The sequence below is a fragment of the Elephantulus edwardii genome, unplaced genomic scaffold (genome assembly GCF_000299155.1).
Source record: "Elephantulus edwardii isolate Elephantulus edwardi_28Jun2011 unplaced genomic scaffold, EleEdw1.0 scaffold00007, whole genome shotgun sequence".
NCBI lineage: Eukaryota > Metazoa > Chordata > Mammalia > Macroscelidea > Macroscelididae > Elephantulus > Elephantulus edwardii.
This window is the reverse complement of record NW_006399757.1, coordinates 36,045,878-36,066,339: the sequence shown is the minus strand read 5'-3', so window position 1 is coordinate 36,066,339 and position 20,462 is coordinate 36,045,878. Positions and strand designations below refer to the sequence as shown.

At 37.1% G+C, this 20,462-nt stretch overlaps 1 protein-coding gene across 1 annotated transcript in view; it reads right to left on the bottom strand.

Moving 5' to 3' along the window:
* The window catches only part of MARCH5 (membrane-associated ring finger (C3HC4) 5), a 60,619-nt gene that overhangs the window by 23,242 nt on the left and 16,915 nt on the right, over nt 1–20,462 (bottom strand). Inside the window, exon 2 of the mRNA XM_006880337.1 lies at nt 12,883–13,085. Within this exon, the coding sequence (XP_006880399.1) occupies nt 12,883–13,085 (203 nt within the window). The remainder of the gene's footprint in view (nt 1–12,882; nt 13,086–20,462) is intronic.

Genomic DNA, 20,462 nt, shown 5'->3' with positions numbered 1-20,462 from the left:
TTCAGTGACTGGGATAATTGGGATGGGAGTGTCAGAGACAGTGGGATTGGCACAGGACAGAGCGGAGTTTAGGGCTGTTGTACATTTAGGGTAGCTATGAGTCACAAGCGACTCGACGGCACATAACAACAACAAATTATAAAACAAGCTTCTACATTCAAAACCATAGAAATCAGATGAAGTATGTTTTCTGACCACAATGAAATATTAAAAATCAATTAATAGAGGGTCATTTTAAAAATAATACAAATTATATACTCCTGAGTACTCAAGAGAGAGCTTCTTGTGGCTGATCTGACTTGATGGTACCTAACAACAACAACAACAAATCAAGACGTCAAAGAAGAGATCTGATTTTAAGGGAATTTTAAGGAGTCCTTAGAGTAAGATTAAAAAATATCTCAAAGCAACAAGCTAAATTTATACTTTATGAAACTAGAAAAATGAAACTTATATGAAAGCAAGAAGACGGAAAGAATACAAGAATAGAAAAATAGCAATCTTTAGCTAAAATGAACAAGAAAGAGAGGAAAAAAACCTCAAATTGCTAAAAAGTTTATAATCAAAGAAGAAATATTACTACCAGTCAGTACTACATAAATTAAATAAATTACAAAGGAATATGAGACAAGGATGTCAATAAAGAAGATAATCTATGTGAAAGAAACAAGTTACCAAAAAGACAGAAACTACTTAACACTGACTGAAGAAAACATAAATAAAAATCAGATCTGACTGGTACAGGAAGATATTGTCCCTCCTTCCCTGGCAGAGCATCTGGGGGATTCGAACCGTGAACCTCTGGGATTGTAGTTGCAGCTCCTTGCCACTAGGCCACCAGAGCTCCCCTGAATTTGTTCAAATTTGTATTTGAATTCTGTACATAAACTAGTAAAAAAAAAAAAAAAAGACCTAAAAAGAAACTAAAAAACACTACTGTTGAGTTAGAACTGACTCATGATTGACCCTTCTGCTGATTTTCAGACTGCAAAGCACATTTATATTGCTCATCTTTCTCGTATGGAGTTGCTGGTGGATTTGAACTGCCAGAGATGGGTTAGTAGTACAACTCCCACAAAACGAGGTCACCAGAGCTCCAGATGAGATTAAGTTAGTAACCAAGACAAGGGAAGGGAGAAAAAAAGTCCAGGCCAGATTGTATCACTGATAAATTCTCTCCAATGTTAAAAGAATATATACCCATGTTCACAAACACTTCCAAAAAACAAAAAAAAGGGAGATCACTTCCTAAGTCATTCTACAAAGCCAATAATTTTGAAAACTAATCAAAGGATCAGTTCTGAAAACAAACATATACAACCAAAACCCAAAAAACTAGTTATTTCAGGAAAAGACAATTCTTATCTATGTGTCATTTCTCAGATGTTGAAATTGTCCTGTTTCCTGAAGTAGCAGAAATGATGAGGGTTAAGAGCTATGGGGCATTTGTGGAAACCTGTATTGGGGAAAATACAGAGGCACATGACAGTGCTTTGACTCGATGGCATCAGGACCAAATACGGAGTTTAATGGTCAAGGAAAAGACCCTGTGGACTGACAGCTAAAATATACAATTGCAGGTATTTAAATACTGTCACTTGGCTCAAAGCTTTGCGTTAAGTGACTAAATGAAGAGGTCATAAAATATCACTTGGGACAGCTTTGTTTTCAACCTAGCTATTGAATGAAGATTCCAAGATGCTCGAAGATCTTTTTGGTGAAGTCTATCTATCTAGTCATGACAGTTATGGAATCAGGAAGCTCAAGATCTGGAAGTTCAAAAAAAAAAGAAAAAAAGAAAAAAAAAAAAAAAAGATCTGGAAGTCCCAGTATTTCCTATCTGAAGATAATCAGTTTGTTTGTTGTTGGAGCTCTGCTTTTTAAAGAAAAGATATTTTTACTAGTAAAACACGTTCCATCTGTGATAAAGGATTAAGATTTAAGACTAAAGCTCTAGGAAGAAACCAGAACAAGAAGGTAATTTTATATAAAAATGGTTCTGCTACAAACCAATGCTTTGCTTGGCTCAGTGCTGTATCCCTGAAATCTTCCATACATGACAAATAAAAGACTGTAAATTAAAAAAAGAAAACTTTCTCAAATTGACAATGCTTACCTATGAAAAATCAATAGTTAATTCAAATGATAAGAGACTGAATGCCTTTCTCTTAAGATCAAGACTAAACATAAGAATACTTCCAACATATAACAACACTGTTCTAGAGATTCTATACAGTTGGGCAAGAAAATGAAAGAAAAGGAAGTCAGTCATCAGATGGAGGAAAAAACTCCAAAAAAGTGAAAGATAGATGACATGATTTTTTTTAATCTACAAATTCCTACGAATCTTATGAAAAACTCTCAGTATTACTAAATGAGTTCAGAAAAGTTGCAGGATACAAGATTAATATAAAAAAATTAACTGTCTCTGTAAATTTGATATGAATAAGATAAAATTATGAAAACAATTCCATTTACAACAGCAGTAGAAAAATATACTGAAGAGTAAATTTAGTAAAAGTAGTAGAAAAACTAGATAGTGAAAACTGTAAAATATCATTTAAGAGATACTTAATGTGAATCAATCCCTTTAAATCTTGTTGAAGGGAAGCCCCTCTATGAGATGGATTGATTCAGTGACTGGGGTAATCAGGATGGGTGTGTCAGAGGCAGTGCGACTGGCACAGGACAGAGCAGGGTTTAGGGCTGTTGTACATAGGGTCACTATGAGTCACAAACGACTCGACAGCACATAACAACAAACAACAACATGTCTTTGAGTCAAATCCAGTAGGTTTCAGAGGCAGTAAACTACATGGGAGGAGACTGCCAATCCTTCTTCCATAGTTGCAATGCAGCTTCTTGGGATTCCTGGCAGCTCTCTGAGAACCAGAAAGCATGATGCCAATTTAAAATTCTTGGAATTAGAGTGCAACTTCTTACTGGTAGGCCACCAGACTTCCCTTTTAACCTGGAGGGCTGATGTTTGTGTCTGTGTGTCAAGATCTCTACTTCTAAGACATTTCTGAACTGTTCTGTTTAATTCTAAAAGGTTACCACAGGGTCTCAAATTTCATTAGTAATTGACAGCTCTGACTCAGAAATATCCTGAACAAAATCACTGCCTGATCGTGGACCGTCCTTAAAATCTTGGCTATACTTAAGCACACTGTTTCAATCACTGCATCAATCCATCTTGTAGAGGTTTTTCTCTCTTTCGCTGACTTTATCTTCTGTTCTTCTCCATGGAGAGGTCCCTCTTGGAAACATGTCCAGAGTATGCAAAATGAAATCTCTAAAGAGCACTGGGGCTGGACTTCTTCCAAGACAAATTTATTTGCTCTTTTTTTTAAATTGAAATTTTAATGAAAGATTAGAGAGAACTTGGATTTCCAATAATTTATTGTTGCACATTTTCCTCCTTTCCCTGCTAGCTCGCTTAATTTTGTCATTGTTGTACAATTCCCCACCCTTAACCTAGTCCACTTTACTATGTAACTCTTATGCTGGCCTCCTGTCATGAAAATAATACCTAATCATATATTCCTTTTAAGCAGTTCTTTCCCTCATCTGTTTCCATGAAGTGTACATTATTTATTCCATTTTCTTAGTTTTCTCCCCAACTCCAATGTCAGACCTGTTTTACAACAGTGTCATTATGCAGTACTTGTCCTTTTGTGACTGAGATATTTCACTCAGCATAATGTCCTAAAGGGTCACCCATTTTGTAGATTTCATGAGGTCCTTGTTTTTCAGTGCTGCATAGTATTCCATTGTGTGAATATACCACAGCTTCTCTATTCATTTGTTTGTTGATGGTCACTTGGGTTGTTTCCATCCCTTTGCTACTGTGAACATCACCACAATAAACTCGGGTGTGCATGAATCAATCTGCTTCGGTGGCTGTTCTGGTTTCTTTCGGGTATATTCCCAGTATTGGAATTGCTGGGTCAAATGGTACCTCTATTTCCAACTTTTTGAGAGAGCACCATACTACCTTCCATAAAATGGTTCCACCATTTTACACTACCACCAACAGTGAATAAGGTTTCTCCATAACCTCACCAGCATTTGTTGTTTGCTGCTCTGTTGAATTTTGTTACTGGCGTGATATAGTTGTTTTGATTTGCATGTCTCTTAGAAGTAGGGATTTCTTCATGTGTTTGTTCGCCATTTGAATGTCTTCTTTGGTGTTATTTGTTCTTTTGACAGCCCATGATATATTCAATATCAATTCTTTGTCAACAGCACAATTTAAAGACCAATTCTTTGGTCTTCCTTATTCACTGCTGAACTTCCATATGCCTATTGAAGCAAATATGGCTTGGGTCAGCTATACCTTTAAAACTGACTTCCTTATTCTTTAGCACTTTAAAGAGATCCTTGGCAGCAAATATGCCCAATGCAGTTTGCTTTCTTGACTACCACTTCTATGAGAGTTGTGAATCCAAATAAGATTAAATTCCTGACAATTTCCATCTTTCCCCCAGTTATCATGATGTTTAATGGTCAGGTTGTAAGAATTCTTGTTTTAAGTTGAGGCACAACTGTATTGATCAAAATGCTTCAAGTCATCTTTGTTTTCTGCAAGTGAAATTTTGTGTCACTTGTATAACAAAAGATGCTGATGAGCCATCTTTTAATTCTCATGCCACATTCTTCACACTCCTTAGCTTCTTAGATTATCTTAGATAAATAAACTGAATGAATAGGTATATCAGAAGAATACAATCCTCCTACACATATTTCCTGATTTTAAACTATGGAGCATTGCCTTGTCTTGTTCAAACAACTGCTTATTGATCTATGAATATCTTCCACAAGAGCACAATTAACTGCTCTGGAATTCTGGTTTTTCTGTCTTCTAAATCTATAATTTACAGGGATCCACAGAGTTGAATGCCTATAGCAATATAGGCATTATAGTATAGCCAATAAAACACAAGTAAGCATCTGTGGTGATCAAAGTTGCATGTCAGTCATTGTTGCCTACTGATTCTCTGGCTGGGTGATTGTGATGTAGTCATTCCCTTGAGGGGGTGTTTTAGTAAGGGTGCAGTTTGCATTGACATATAAGGAAGTCTGGAGGAGCTGGCTTGTTTTTTGCTTAATCTTAATCATGCATCTGGCTCTCTCACCTTTTTGGTTTTCATTTTATCTTGGATTCTAGTCTCCACAGCTGCAAGCCAAGGACCCGCCTGGGACATGTAAATGTGTCATTTCCTTTAGATAAATCTTTGTCTCAATACACACTTGTACTACTGGGGGGAAGATGACAGTGTAAAAGTAGCAAAGACAATGTGAAGATGGCTGACGAGTCTGATCTCTACTAACACCACAAAAGGGAATTGTGCCCATCACAACATTCACAGTATAAAACTAATACCTGTATGGTCAGACATGGTCCCCAACTCTGCTGTACCTACTTCTACTAATTGTTGTTGTTGTTATTGTTACCTTACTCTCCAGTACTCTGGAGAGGTCCCTACAGAGAATGATGTCAGTTTAAAGACTCACTCAGGTGTGTGTGATCCAAACAACAGTTATTTTTAATTGCTTCCTATGTATCTGAATGTTGGACAATAAATAAGGATGAAAGAATAATTGGATGACAGAATAACTGATACTTTTGAACTGAGGTGTTGGGAGAAGAGCAATGAATATCCCTTAGACTGCCAAAAAAAAGTGCGAGTTGGTCTTGGAGTAGGTGCAACTAAGGGCTCTTTAGAGGTCAGGATGATGAAATTTCATCTCTCATAATTCTGGCATGGTGTCAGGAGAGACCTGTCCTTGGAAAAAGACATCCAGATGGGAAAGGTGGAGCGTCAGAGAAAAACCAAGATTCTCAACTAGATGGATTGACATGGTAACCATAGCAATGGGTTTGAACATATCAGAGAGTGTTAGGATGGTGTAAGATAGGGCAAGGTTCCTATCTATTGTTCACAGGGTTGCTATGAGTCATAGTTGACATGATGGCACCTGATAACAAGACATATATGTTTTGCTTTTCTAGTAAAACCAAGAACTAAGAGGATATCTTCCTGGTATTCTCTGCTTTGATCTCTCTCATTCCAAGGAATCTTTTGAATCTAGCATTTCCCTCTTGATATTCTGTTCTAACCATTTTTTAATGGTCTTCAATAAGATTTTACTTGTGTATATTTATGACATCATTGGATAGATTCTGCATCCTGTTAGATCACTTTTTGGAACAGGTATAATTATGGATCTCTTCCAGTCAACTGGTCAGGTAGCTGCCTTCCAAATTTCTAAGCATAGACTAGAAAGCGTATTCAGGCCTACAGCATCTGGATGTGCTCTCCAGTCTATACTTAGAAATCTGTTAAAACATTTCAATTGTTATTCTGTCAATTCCTGGAGGCTCTTTATGCCAATGCCTTCAGTGCAACCTAGACTTCAACCATGGTTCTTAATTATATGCTACTCCTTGAAATGGTTCATTGTGGATGGATTATTTTTCGTACAATAGTTGTGTTTATTCCTCTCATCTTCTTTGGACACTTTCTGCATCATTCAGTTTTTTGCCCATAAAATCCTTCAGTACTGCAATTTAAGGTTTAAGTTTTTCTTCAGTTCTTTCAGTTTGAGAAATCATAAGTATGGCCCTCTCTCTTGGTTTTTTAACTCCAGGTTTTGGCACAATTTCTAATTTTTCTAATACTATGCTTTGTCTTCTGGAATCTCTGTAGGTTTACATACTTCATAAGTTTTTCCTTTCATTTTTGCTTTTCCATCTTCAAAGGCAAATTTCAGAGTCTGACACCCATTTTGGTCTTTCCTTCCTGTTTTTAAAAAGAACCTACTTTCTTTAGGTATGATGTCGATAATATTATCCAACACTTTGTCTTTGTTCATTAATGTATCAAATTTATTTTTGACATAGTATCTTAATTCAAGTGGAATATATTCAAAGTGGTATTTTGGCTCATGTGACATTGTTTAGTTTTCTTTGACTTTCATATGACCCTATGTATAAGCCCTTACATTTGTTCTCATTGATGGTACTGAACTTTTTCCACTGTCTTTTCCCACATATGTAGTGGATTTAATTATTGTATATTCTATGGTAAAGTCTGTATGTAGTCTGTATAGTCACAATTTATGTCCTCTTCAAAAAGGTATTTATTTGCAATGATTGAATTGCTTGGAGTATAAAACTGTATCACGTGATCTTCGGTCACATTTCTATTATCAAGGCCACATCTTTCAAATACCAATCCTTCTTCATTTCTAATTTTTCAAATGATAATGCATCTTGATTGCATGTCTCATTATTCTCAGGCTATAAAAGTTGGTAAAAACCTTCAATTTTTGGCTTTAGTAGTTGGTGTATAAATTTAAGCAATAATTATTAACAGTATTCCTCATACGTCATGGATAAGATCTACTTTTATGGAGAATTACCTTTTTTTCAGTTGGTATGCCTATCATGCTTCAAGGTAATATTTCTTTTTTTTTTTAATTTTCAAGGTACTATTTCTTAAACTTTAATGTACATAATACAAATCATCTGAGGATCTTTTAAACATATCTAACTTTTGATTCAGTAGAATTCAAAGTAATCAACAACATTCAGTATTCCTAATAGCTTCCAGGTGATGCCAATATTTCTAGTTCTTAGACCACACTTTGCATGGCAATGGTTTAAAATAGCTGTATGTGTGCAACTAGCAGAACATATTGGGAGAAAGAAGCAAGCAAACCCTCAGATCATAAGTCTCTGTGGAGAAATGGTTTGGTGCTTAGCTGGTAACTAAAGTTTCTTCTACCTAATTGCATAGAAGAAAAGCCTGATAATTTCCTTCCAAAACATTAGTCACTAAAAACACTACAGCATTCGCTGGTGTACCAGGCTTGGTGGGCACAGTCAAAGCCTTTGAGAGGTGACTGAAAAGTTAGTGGTTTGACTCCACTAGCCATTGCTCAGTATAAAGATGTGGCAATCTCCTTCTGTAAAGATTACAGCATTTGACATCCTACATGTAGCTTTATTTCGTTGTATAGGGTTACTATGTTGTAATTGGTTCCACAGCAAGTGATTTGGTTTTTTGTTTGAAAATCCTATGGAGCATGGAGTCTATCTGAGGTGGAGTTGAGTTGAAGGCAACTGGTAAGATGAGTGGTGAATAGTAAGAGGGACAAAATTCTGATATGTCATATTTTTCATACTTGAGCAGAATATATTCCCTATTAAGAATTAAAAGCATAAAGAGGCAGAGAAGAAAATGTGCATGCATGCATGAATGAATGACCAATCTCTTCGTGAACCTTCACAGAAATGAAAAAAAAAAAAAATCACAAATTAAAGAAAAAAATTAAAAACATGTATTTGCCACCATACACCCTTGGTATGAGCAGTCAGGAAATAAGGAGATGCACTTCACTGGGGAAATCTGCAGTTAGGGACCTTTCCAAATTATTGAGGAGTAGTGATGTCAGTTTGAGGACCAAGGTCAATCTGATTTAGGCCATGGTCTAATTACTAGCTATGCATTTAAGATGTGGACAATGAATAAAGATGACAGAAAAAGAACTGATGCCTTTGAGCTGTGGAGTTGGAGAAGAGCACTGAACATTCCATGGATGGCCAAGAAAATGAAGAGACATGTCTTGGAGAGGGTGCAGCTGGAATGCTCTTTGGAGGCAAGACTGATGAGACTTCACCTCACATACTTTGGACATATTGCTAGAACGTGCTATTCCTTGGAGAGGAAGATGATGTTGGGAAGGATGGAAGGTTGGCAAAGGAGAGGAAGATCCTCAACTAGGTGGATTGACAAGGTGACTGCTGCAACAGGCTCTTGTGTGTCAGGAAGTGTGAGGGTGGTGCACAACAGGACTAGTTTCAGATCTTTTGCTCACAGGGTTGCTATGAACTGTACTTGACTGATGGTACCTAATAACAACAACAATGAAGAGCTATGATGGCATAATCCATAGCTAGATACATGGTTAAGCCAAAGGGCACACCTCTCTATCAGGCATTTTGAAAGGAAGATAGGCAATCTCCTCCAGTGTGGTTTACAGCTGTGGAAATTCACTGAAGAGTCCATTATGAATTGATTTGGACTCAACAACAATGAAAGGGATAGAGATATTTACCACTATCCCCTATTCCTGCCACCATTCAATACCAGAAAAGATGAATAATTGGTGAAGGGCAGCTATATTAATGGTAAATCCATATGAAAATAGAAAAAACAACAAAAAAACCATATAACACAACAACAAAAAAATCCCCAAACAAAACCAAACATTCCATCAAACCAAAACCCTCAGAAGACCCCACAATACAACAAACCCCAAAATCCAACAAAATACTTGCTACACAGAGATCATACCATAGAATGTTAATCATTACCTCTGCCTCTCTGTATCTTCTCTTGTGTCTTTTATTACTTCTTCTAGCCAGTGTTTCTCAATGTATTTAGGGGACCAATGGTCCTTGGCAATCTATCAAGTGGTCTGCAGACAATTTGAGGAGAAAGTGATAAATGTTTTGATCACACACACTATGCAACTTCGAAAAATAAGATTAAGATGTCTTTCAAAGAAATTCTGACAGGAGTGCTGTCTATTTCAAACTAATACACTATTCATATCATGTGAGTAGTTTATATGGTTAAGTTTATATTTTATTGCTACTACTATTACATGTGTCTATGTTCAAACAAATTTAGACAAGAGTGAAAGTGATAAAAATACATAAACTTAGAATGTCATAAGTGAAAATACTATCTAAAATGAAAATAGTGTCTTAGAATGGGCTCTTATCAGTGAATATGGACTTCGTGCTAGTCTGCATTAGGAGACCCCTTGTTTCTACTGTACTGTGTCTTATGAACATTATGAAACAAACAAACAAAAATCACTGAAGCTTTAAAATAATTTTCAATTACTCTACTAAATAAACAAAGCTTCCACTACAAATTTTGTTACTAAAAACAGACATTAAAAAAAACAAAAACAACAAAAAAACAAGACATTCAAAGCAACTTCTTTTAACAAAGAAACATTGTGAGATACAAAATTAGTGACAAAAATGCCATGAGAAACAATATGACCTATTGCAAAATTCCATCATCAGATGATACTACTCAGTATTATGTAAAATCCATGGAATAGCATGAAGGAGAATGATCACAGATTGATGCTTTGAGATATTTTGTTTTATGGATGCATGAAACCACTAGTGTGCAAAGTGAGAATTAGTACTTGGCAAACATACAACATGTAAATCATGAAATACAAGTGATTTAATTCTGATTATCAGTGCAAACTTAAGAGTTACTGAGAAAGCTGTTTAACAAACCTTGATGTAAATTTGAAAGGTAGACTAGGATCAATATGAACAGGATACTCTCTAGACAAGTGTGTAGCAAGAAAGAGCACAGTACTTGAAAGTCAATTCACACAAAACTTCATCCAACAAACAACTGGCTAACCTTTGATACTACACCCTCTACTACTGAGTCACTGATAAAGAACACAAAAAGAATATTGTAGATATAATTCAAACTGCAGTCCTTGAACATGTTATATCAAGAAAGAAAATATAAATACAAAATCACTTTCCTTTCCTGAGCTCTGGTGGCCCAGTGGTAAGCTACAGTGCTGCCAACTCAAAGGCAGGCAGTTCAAAATCCACCAACCTTCCTTCAAATTCAACGAAGAATGGGATATTTTCCCCCATGCCATTAATAACATCAATAAAACATTTCTGCTATTTCAAATGGCTTATGCAAAGAATGTATTCTATGACACGCGCAGAGCTTAAAATCTGCATTTGAGGATGAAATACCACAACTGTTAAAATAAAAACACCAAAACAAAATAATAAAACAAATGGCTTAAAAGAGGAGACTTTGGTCCTTTTATTAATTTTTTTCTCAGTAATAGAAAGCAATGTCTTACATTTCCTTAAAAACCACATTCAGTTACCGCAGTAAATCGCTAAACATTTCTTAGAACTGAATACAACCAAAACTAAAGAACAGAATTTTACCCACTGCCATTTTTCAAAATATATACTCTATTGCTGAGTAACATACATTTGTCAGTGCCTAATAGAAATAAACTATCAGCGAGAGATACGGCAATCATTTTCGTGCCCATCCTTAACCTTAACCTGACTACCTAAAATATCTAACAGAATCACTATGTACTTATTATTCCCAACAATTTGTAAATTAAAAGGGGTAACTGCTTAATTTAGCACAAGAAGTGGAAAATAAAGGAATTAAATATAGAAGGTTTATAAAACCTTAACTTTGACATCAGGGAGGAAGAAAACAATGTTGCAAAAGACTGCTACATGGTTTTCCTAATGCTTAAATTATTTTAAAATACTGCTTTGAAAAAAAATCAGCTTTAATTTTATAATTATAAATTCCTGGATTATTCTTTTGTGTTGATCTGTAATCAGTAGTGTGTGTGTGTGTGCGCACGCGTGCGTGCACATATATCTCATGTGATTTATGCATTACACATGTTTAAGAAACATGCCTTTTAGTTAATATTTCTTTCTAAAATTGTTATAAAATAAAACTCTGAGTTTTGTTTGTCCTTATATGTTGTCTTGTTTAAAAAAACAAAAGTCTGATTTCAGTAGGTAGCCCCAAACCAAACTCATTGCCATGAAGTCAATTCAGACTCACGGTGACCCTACAAGACAGAGAAGAAATGCCTCACAAGTTTTTTATTTTTAAAAATATCTTTTAAAAAAAACAGATGGCCACATCTTTCTCCTGTGAAGTGGCTTGTAGTCTGAAGCACACATGGTTAGAACCTTAGCCTTTAAGCACTACACCACCTGGACACCTTTAATACATATGTTGCTGCTGTTATGTGACGTAGAATGGGAACCAACTCATAGCTCACCCTCTACTGGATTTTCAGAGGCTGTAAATCATACAAGAAGAGATTACCAGTATCTCTCTTGTGGAATAGCTAGTGGATTAAACCTGCGGGCCTTTGGGTTGGCAGCACAACTCCTTAACCACTAGGTCACCCAAACTCTCTCAATACATATAGCACATAGAAACAAGCAATATAACCAGTTTCTCCTCAAACTCCACAACCCCACTTTCCCTAAAGTTCTTTCTTTTTCACCTTCCTAGAACTTTACATATTTTGCCTTTTTATTTGGCTACAATCAAGGGTATTAAAAATGTTTAACAACCGACATAGTACAAATTCCAAATAAAGAGAATGGACAATAGCTTCAAAATTGTACCTATAATGAAGTATGCTGACAAAATATTAACACCTTCCTTTGAACAGCATGGCTCCCATTCTCAACACTTGGTTATTATCTGCCTGCCAATTCTTGGAAATGGAGTAGCAATTTACATGAAAGAGAATCACACAAAATGAATGTCAAAGATGAGTTTGACTCTATTTCATGAACTTTTCCTTTTATTCTTTAACAGGAGAATTAAGGATCATTATTAGAACGGCGTTTAGGGCTCCTGTACATAGGGTTGCTATGAGTCGCAAACGACTCGATGGCACATAATAACAACAACATTAGAAAGAACACTTTCATTCCCCTATACCAACTGTTACCAGAGAATGAGGCTTTTTAGTCAGCCTATCAAAGCTCTGTTATTTGACACTATCCACACAATAAATATGTAAGTTCTTTCTTATCTCAATCAAATAAAAAACTAATATACAAAAAAATGGCTGGGTTTTAGGACAGATTAAGGATATTATAAAGTTATAGCAAAACAAATAAGTGTCTGATGATTAGAGAATAAGAGAAAAATGAAATACAGAAATTTAAAAAAAAAAGAGGTCATTTGAGTTATGTAATAACACAGAACATATTTGTTCTGCTTATTAGGCTCTTCTTACCCAACTTTGGGAAAACTATTAAGTATTCAGCATTGCACTGGGGACACGCCACTCTGGCTGTACTGTTTCCTCTTTGTTTTTCATCCACCCAGCGCTGTAGACAAGCCTGGTGAACCCATTTTGTAGATCCTCTGCACCTGCATGGTCTCACCCATTCAGCTGTTCTATCATCTTCATCAGTGGCAAAACATACCCAGCAACTTCTGTAAATTAAAAGAGAAAATGATTTTATCTTTAGGCCCCCAACATCATTCTTCTGCAGCTCTTCCTTAATGGAATTCTTATTGCATCCAAGTTCTCATCTCCTAAATCTATATAACTTAGCAAAAATTCAACTCAACTCACTGCGGCCAAGTTAAAAATGACACATAGCTCATCTTGCTTCAGAGGCTGTAAATCAGATGTCTATCTTTCTCCCTTGGAGCTGCTGGTAGATTCAAACCATGAGAGAGGTATGGCTTTTGGATTAACAGTACAACTCCCTGTGGGCGATGTCACCAGAGCTCACCTAGGGAGAAAAAAGTCCTGCCAAAACACCAATACTGGAGCACTGGTGGCCTAGTGGTAAGAAGCTGAACTGCAATACCCAAGGCATAGTTGCTCCTCAGGAGAAAATAGACAATAGTCTCCTGTGTGATTAACTGTCTGAAAACCCACCAGAGTCAGGTATAGGTTGATTTGGATTCGACAACACACAAAAAGTGCTTCTTAAGGGAGCTCTGGTGGAGTACTGGCAAGACGCTGCACTGCAATCCCAGATGTATGCAGTTCAAATCCACCAGATGCTCTGTTGGAGAAGGAGGAGACAATCTCCTCCTGTACCAGTCAGATCTGATTTGACGGTACATGTAAAAATAGTGCAATAAAAAGTAAAACAAAAAAAAAACCAAAACAAAACAAAAAACAAAAAGTGCTTCTTTATACTTAAAACACTCCCAAGAAAACACCCCAAAAACTTTATAAAAAATATATTCAATGTAGATGTTTATTGGAAGGCACAGTTTTTATTTTTCTTCAATGATATCTTAAAATACAGATTTCCCTGTACTGTTTTCAATAAAAGATGTAAGACCAAATGATTTTACTGGATTGTTTTTGGTGTGCTTTATTCCTTAGTATACTAACAGGCTATTCTAAAGGTTGGGTCTGTGGGGGCCTAAAGAGCTCAGATAAAATCAGACACTGAGAAGAAGCCACCACCAAAGGCCAGACGCAGGTGCAGATGAACACTGGAAGGCTGAGATGCGAAAGGGAATCACAGTAAGCCACACTTAGAAAGAAAGCTGGCCCTCAAAATATGAAGCAAATCATGACAAGTCTAAAGAAGACTTGGAAAATGTTTGCAAGAGCAAAAACTGTAGCTTAAAACAAAAACAAATGAAGTTACCTTTAGTCAAGGGGTATAATGCCAATATGGCAGCCAATAACCACACATGGATATTAAAACTTAAGTTAAAAATAGTTTCCCAGCTTTAAACATGAAATATTCTCAAAAGTTTAGTTGTTTAAAACCAAACCCACTGCCATTGATTCCCAGTTTTATCCTACAATTGGTGTTTGAACTACCTTTTTGATAAGATTTGAAGACTGTCATCCATACGTATTATCTTTGTTTTCTAGCATCATAATTGAAGGGTGTCTGAACTGCCAGAGACTGTAAATTTTAATGGGAGGAGACTGCCCGTCTTTTGTTTCATAGCCATTAGAGCACTCTAACTTCTGGAGATTTGTGCCACTGGAGCTCAAAAACCCATGGTGGTTGATGAATACAATATTGGAGAGTACAGAGAATAATTCCATCATTGTAGAAAGTTCTATTGAACATTGTTGTCATGCATGACTGAGTTGAACAATTCATAGCTGACTCCCAGTGGCTTTTCAGATGTAGTAAAATCGCACAGAGGAGATTGACCTGGCAGGAGATTCTCCTGGCAGCTGGAGCAAAAAGGCAGGGCTGCTGATAGATTTGAACTATGTGCCTTTTGGGTTGGCAGCAGAACTAGGAAACTCAAATAATGAAAAATGAGGAAGATAAAAACAGCCTACACTCTAATAAGAGAACTATAAGAAGGGTACTTTAGAAAAGGAATATGGAAAAAAAGAAAAGGAATATGACAAAGAAAGAAATGGAACAGAGAGATGAATCTGGGAAAAGTGACAATCCACTCAGGTCCTGTGATTTACATTAATGAATATTTGTTGTCATTTTCCCTCCAATAGTTAACTGGCAAACCAGCCTAATAAACCATCAGAGCTGACCATAAAGAAATCAAAGACTTCTGGGTAAAAAGTCTAATTTACTATCAAAGCTGACTACTAAGAAATCAAAGAAAGGAAGGCCTGGAGAAATTTCCACACCCAGCCCAACTATCAGGACCCAGAACTGACGTGGTCTCAGGGTGAGAGGGGCTGCCACAGGGGAAGACAGTATGGGGGAGCACAGGTGGTGAGGACCCTGTGCGTCCCTTCTTGAGGTATCTGGAGGACACTGCTAACTCTGATGTCTCTTGTCAAGGGGGAGAACGGAAAAGTGTTTTGAATTTTGTTTTCTCCATGTCTATTTTTACTAATTTATTTACTTCTGCTTCCCCTTTGTTTTCTTTCTTTTTTTAATTAAAGAACAAAGTTTTTATTACTTTGTAATTTAAAAAACAAAAAAAATTACTGAAGAACATTGGAGGGAATTTTGCACGTTTTTCCTGTGTAAATAGAGGACTTTTCTGAGCTTTATTGTGGTTGTTAAATTGAAGTAATAAAGTAGAAAGGGCAAAAAAAGAAAGAAAAGGATTTCTGGGTAAGACTGCAGACCAGCAAGCAGGCCAACCTTCCTGAACTAAGATACCTGATAAATATAATACACACAATGATAGTCTGGGAATTTTAAATTTATTTAAAATTTTTTTTTTAAAAATTATTATTATTTTCTGTATGTGTACCATCAAATCATAGCTGACTGGTACAGGAGACTGTCCCTCCTTCTCCAGCAGAGTATCTAGTGGATTTGAACCATGTGCATCTGGGATTCTGGAATCTTAAAGTCAAACAAACAACGTAGTTCAAATATCAACTGAAGGAAGAAACTCAATGAAAACACTGAATAAGGAGACAAAGAAGCAAACTGTCCACAGTGCAGTGTGGCCATTTTGAAAGTAGGGAGCACTGGTAGCCTAGTGGCAAGAAGCTGCACTGCAATCCCAGAGGTACAAGGTCAGTCAGATCTGATTTGATGACGTACACACACACACACACACACACACACACACACTCTCTAAAAGAAAATTAAATTAAAAAAAAAAAAAGAAAGTTGTAGGGTAGCTTTCTGATCAGCAAGGGGCAATCTGCTTGTTCCTCATACACTTCTGGAAATCAAGGGAGCAACTTTCCCATGCCACTCTCCATAGCTGACAGTGTTTTCTCAGATTGCCCCAGTGTCACCTGAGGCAGGCTTGCGACATTTTTATCTGGTGCCAGGAACATGTGCAGCACATCTCTGTATTCAGACACCCTGAGACTAAGCCTCACAGCCAGCTCTTGGACTGGTGGAGGCACCACCTCTGACTAATAGTCTCCCTTGCATCCCATTGGGCAGCTTTGTGGATTCTGAGACTCATTCATACTTGTAGTAGTCCACACTTCCAGCAATGTGTCATCTCTGACAGGGTGCATCCATACCCCGGACTTGCATCATCCTGACCAAGTGGAAGAACCCAGATGTGTGGGAGGGGAGTAGTAATGCTGTTCCTGATGCCCCTGGATGTGAAGAGATGTTGTCTCTGGCTTAGGACACATCTTGGGCCCTCAGCCACATTTCTACAAGAACAAACTCTGACCTGACTGGGCACCAAACCCGAATGGTCTGCTGGACTGATAAAACACTGCCCAAGACACATCTTGCCTCCACTACCTAACAGCAATGACTAGAGGACCAATCAGGGATCCCTTCCCATCCAAGGTCCCTCTTTTTTCTCCAGCTTTTCGGATTTTTTTCACTTTGCTTTTTTATTTCTTCCTCCTCTTTAGCTCCCTCCTCTTTCCCTTGTCTTTTTATTTGGATTTTCCTTCCTTTTATACCCTTCTCAATTTGGATGTTTCGTAGGTGTTTTTTTTTCACCGTCTAATCTTGGTTTTGAGGGTTTTTTTTTCTCTTTCTCTCCCTCACATGGCAACAAATAGCAACAATATTAGTGGCAAGGAGCTGCAACTACAATCCCAGAGGCACACGGTTCGAATCCACCAGATGCTCTGCCGGGAAAAGGAGGAACAATCTCCTCCTGTACCAGTCAGATCTGATTTGACGGTACACTCACACAAAAATTAAAAAAAAAAAAAAAAATTAGCAACAATATCTACAAAGCCCAGCCACACATTTCTCATGCTGCTTTAAGAATTGAGCATGCCTTAACACTGGTTCCTGCTCCACTTGAACAACAAAAGACCACAAATATCACCAGATCAGGTTGCCTTCATCTTCCCTATATGAAGAAAAGCACACACCCCCCTCCATCATTTATTAAATCCACCAGAGGACAAGAGGCGAAATACTAAGAATTGCCAATTTAGCAAGCTGTGAAGCACACTTGCAGGGTTCTATCAGATATATCAATACAAGGGAATACAAAACCAGCAACACTGTAATGTCTTGGAGGTAAGAGAGAATTTTAAGGCCCCCCCGCAGCCCCGCCCCCCCCCCAAATCCGGATAAGATGGCACAAAAAATGACCAAAATACAAAATCAGAAAATATATCAAAGGAACAAAGAACTACTGGAACTTCCTGACAAGGAATTAAAAAGAATGATAGGTTAAGTGTCTTTTACTGATTGAGGAAAACTCAGAAAACAAAATTTTAAAACTGAAATAACAAACAGATAAATGGAAACTTAGAACAATGTGTTTTAGGTATAAGTAAATATGACATGATATTTACTGCATTACACGGGCTGTTGTGGATTCAAACAAAATTAACACGTTGCTGCACACTTTTTAAATTGACGACCATGCTTAGAAACTCATTTGCAGTAATTTGCGGCAACGTGTTTAAATTACTGACAACTTCAATCTTTTGTTCACTCATCATGATGCTGCCTATTAGTCTAGTTGGGAAGATTTTTGTTTTCTTTGTGTTGAGATGTAACCCATACTGAAGATTGTTGTCTTTGATCTTTTTGAGTAGTACTTCAAGTGTTCATCACTTTATGCAAAAGAGAGTGTGTCATCTGCATAAAATAGGTTGTTGAGTCTTTCCAATCCTGATACAATATTCTTCATATAGTCCACTTTCTTGAATGATATGCTGAGCATACAGACTGAAGAGATACAGAGAAAGGATATAATCCTGATGCACATCTTTTCTTTATTTTATACCATGTAGTATGCCTTTGTTCTGTTTTAAGGTCTACTTCTTGGTCTATGAAAGGTTTTTCAGAAGCCTGTTCTAAAATCATCTTGAATTTGTGGACATTCCCCATCAATGGACTGAGAATTGGATGGCAAGTCCTGCTGCTTACTCTTAGTCTAGAAGCTCTACTAAAACCTGCCACCATAGTATAGTAAACTAACAGACAAGAGTAGCCAGTTAATACAGGGATTTTTATTTTAAAGTTCTAGTGAAAGTATCAGAATACATCCGTTTTGTACCAGCAGCCAGGAAATTAAAAGACGAATTGCACTAGGAAAGTCTGCTGTCAGAGATTTCTCCAATGTACTGAAGAGCAAAGACGTCAGTCTGGAGACTAAGGTGCACCTGATACAGGCCATGATCTTTGTAATTACTTGCTATGCATCAGAAAGCTGGACAATGACTAGGGATGATAGAAGAATTAATGCCTTTAAGTTGTGGTGCTGGAGAAGAGTATTGCATATACCAAGGACTGCTAAGGAGAACAAACAAGCTTGTTCTGGAGAGGGTGAAGCCAAGCTGCTCCTTGGAAGCAAGGATTCTGAAGCTTTGTCATACTTTAGACATGTTGCAAGGCGGGACATCATGCTTGGGAGGGTGGAGGGACAATGCAGGAAAGGAAGACCCTCAATGAGATGAATCCATCTCATCATTCAGTGACTGGAGTAATGGGGGTAGGTGTGTCGGAGACAATAACATTAGAACAGGATAGAGCAGGGTTTTGGGCTATTGTGCATAGGGTTGCTTTGAGTCGCAGGAAACTCAGTGGCACATAACAACAACAACAACAACACATCCTTCTTAAGTGTGAAAGATCAACTTGGGTAAAACAAGGAGGAGTGACTAGCAAAAATCAGTATAGAAGCAGAACAACAGTCTGTGTATTATTGTCAACTTCAACTCGTAGTCACTCCATGTGTGTCAGAGTTAAATGGTTTTCCACAGAGGTTTTTTTTTAAGGCGGATTTAAAAAAACAAACTAAAAAATGGTTAGGCCTTTCTTTGAGGTAACTCTGGCTGGTCTTACACTTCCAGTCTTACACTTTTTTAGGTCAGTGGTCAATTACATTCACTGTTTACACCACTCAGGGATTCTTTAAAAAGAATCCCTATTCTTGGACCAGAAGCTTCAGGATAAATTGAAAATGTGCAAAATCTTGGGCACTACCCTGCATCTAAGGTGGTGCAAAGGATAAGTGCTCAGCTGCTAACAACTGGTAGTTTGAAACCCTAATGCAGCTCTGCTGGAGAAAAGCCCTGGCAATCTGTTTCTGAAAAACCAAAACAAAAAAACAAAAAAACACCACCACCCACACACTCTAGGAAATATTATAGGACAGTTCTAGTCTGTCCTATAAGACCATTGAGAATTGAACTGACTCTAGGACAGCACATTATTGTGAACCCTTATCTCTAGTGAATCAAAATACTGGAGGATGATCTGTACATAATATAAACAACTGCTGAAAATATTGAGAGCCACTAGTATAGAAAATAGTAGCTTAAAAGCAAAGATATTGAAGCAAGCAACAGTATGAAGAGGATAAATGAATTTGTGGTAAGAAATTATTCATTGCTTCTGATGACTAAATATTTTCAATGTAGGCAATCATACAGAAAATGTTACCATCTAAAGAACTTTTAAAACCTCGAACAGACTGACCAGAAATGTCACCAGGGAAGTACTTAAAATTCTTCTTTCCCTCTTTGCTTCCTCATACTTACCACCATTGCTTAATCTTTTTCGGCTGTTTAATTCCTCATCCCCTGAAAGATTCAATGTATAGTATGTTTCTTCCTCTGTTTTAAGAACAAACAGTATCACATGCTTCCTGAATCATTCTTTTTAATAACTTTAGCCAACTAGATCTGGTCCCATCCCCAGATTTACGAAGAGAAATATTTTATTGACCTGAACATCTCATCTTCCCAATTTCAGTGATTGAGAAGTTGGGCCACTACTTACAGAACTGAACACTTCAGTTGCATTACAAGAAATGAATTCCTAACAGTATAAATTGAGAACTTTTGCTAAGAAAGTTGGTCCATAGACCTTCTCTTTTCTGGTGGTTTTGGAGATGTGACTGCAGACAAAGGGAGGGTATGAGTGAACCTACTGCTGCTAGAGATGAAAATTGATAGCACTGTTTGAAATACAGATAAAATTAAGCCTAAAGCAGAGA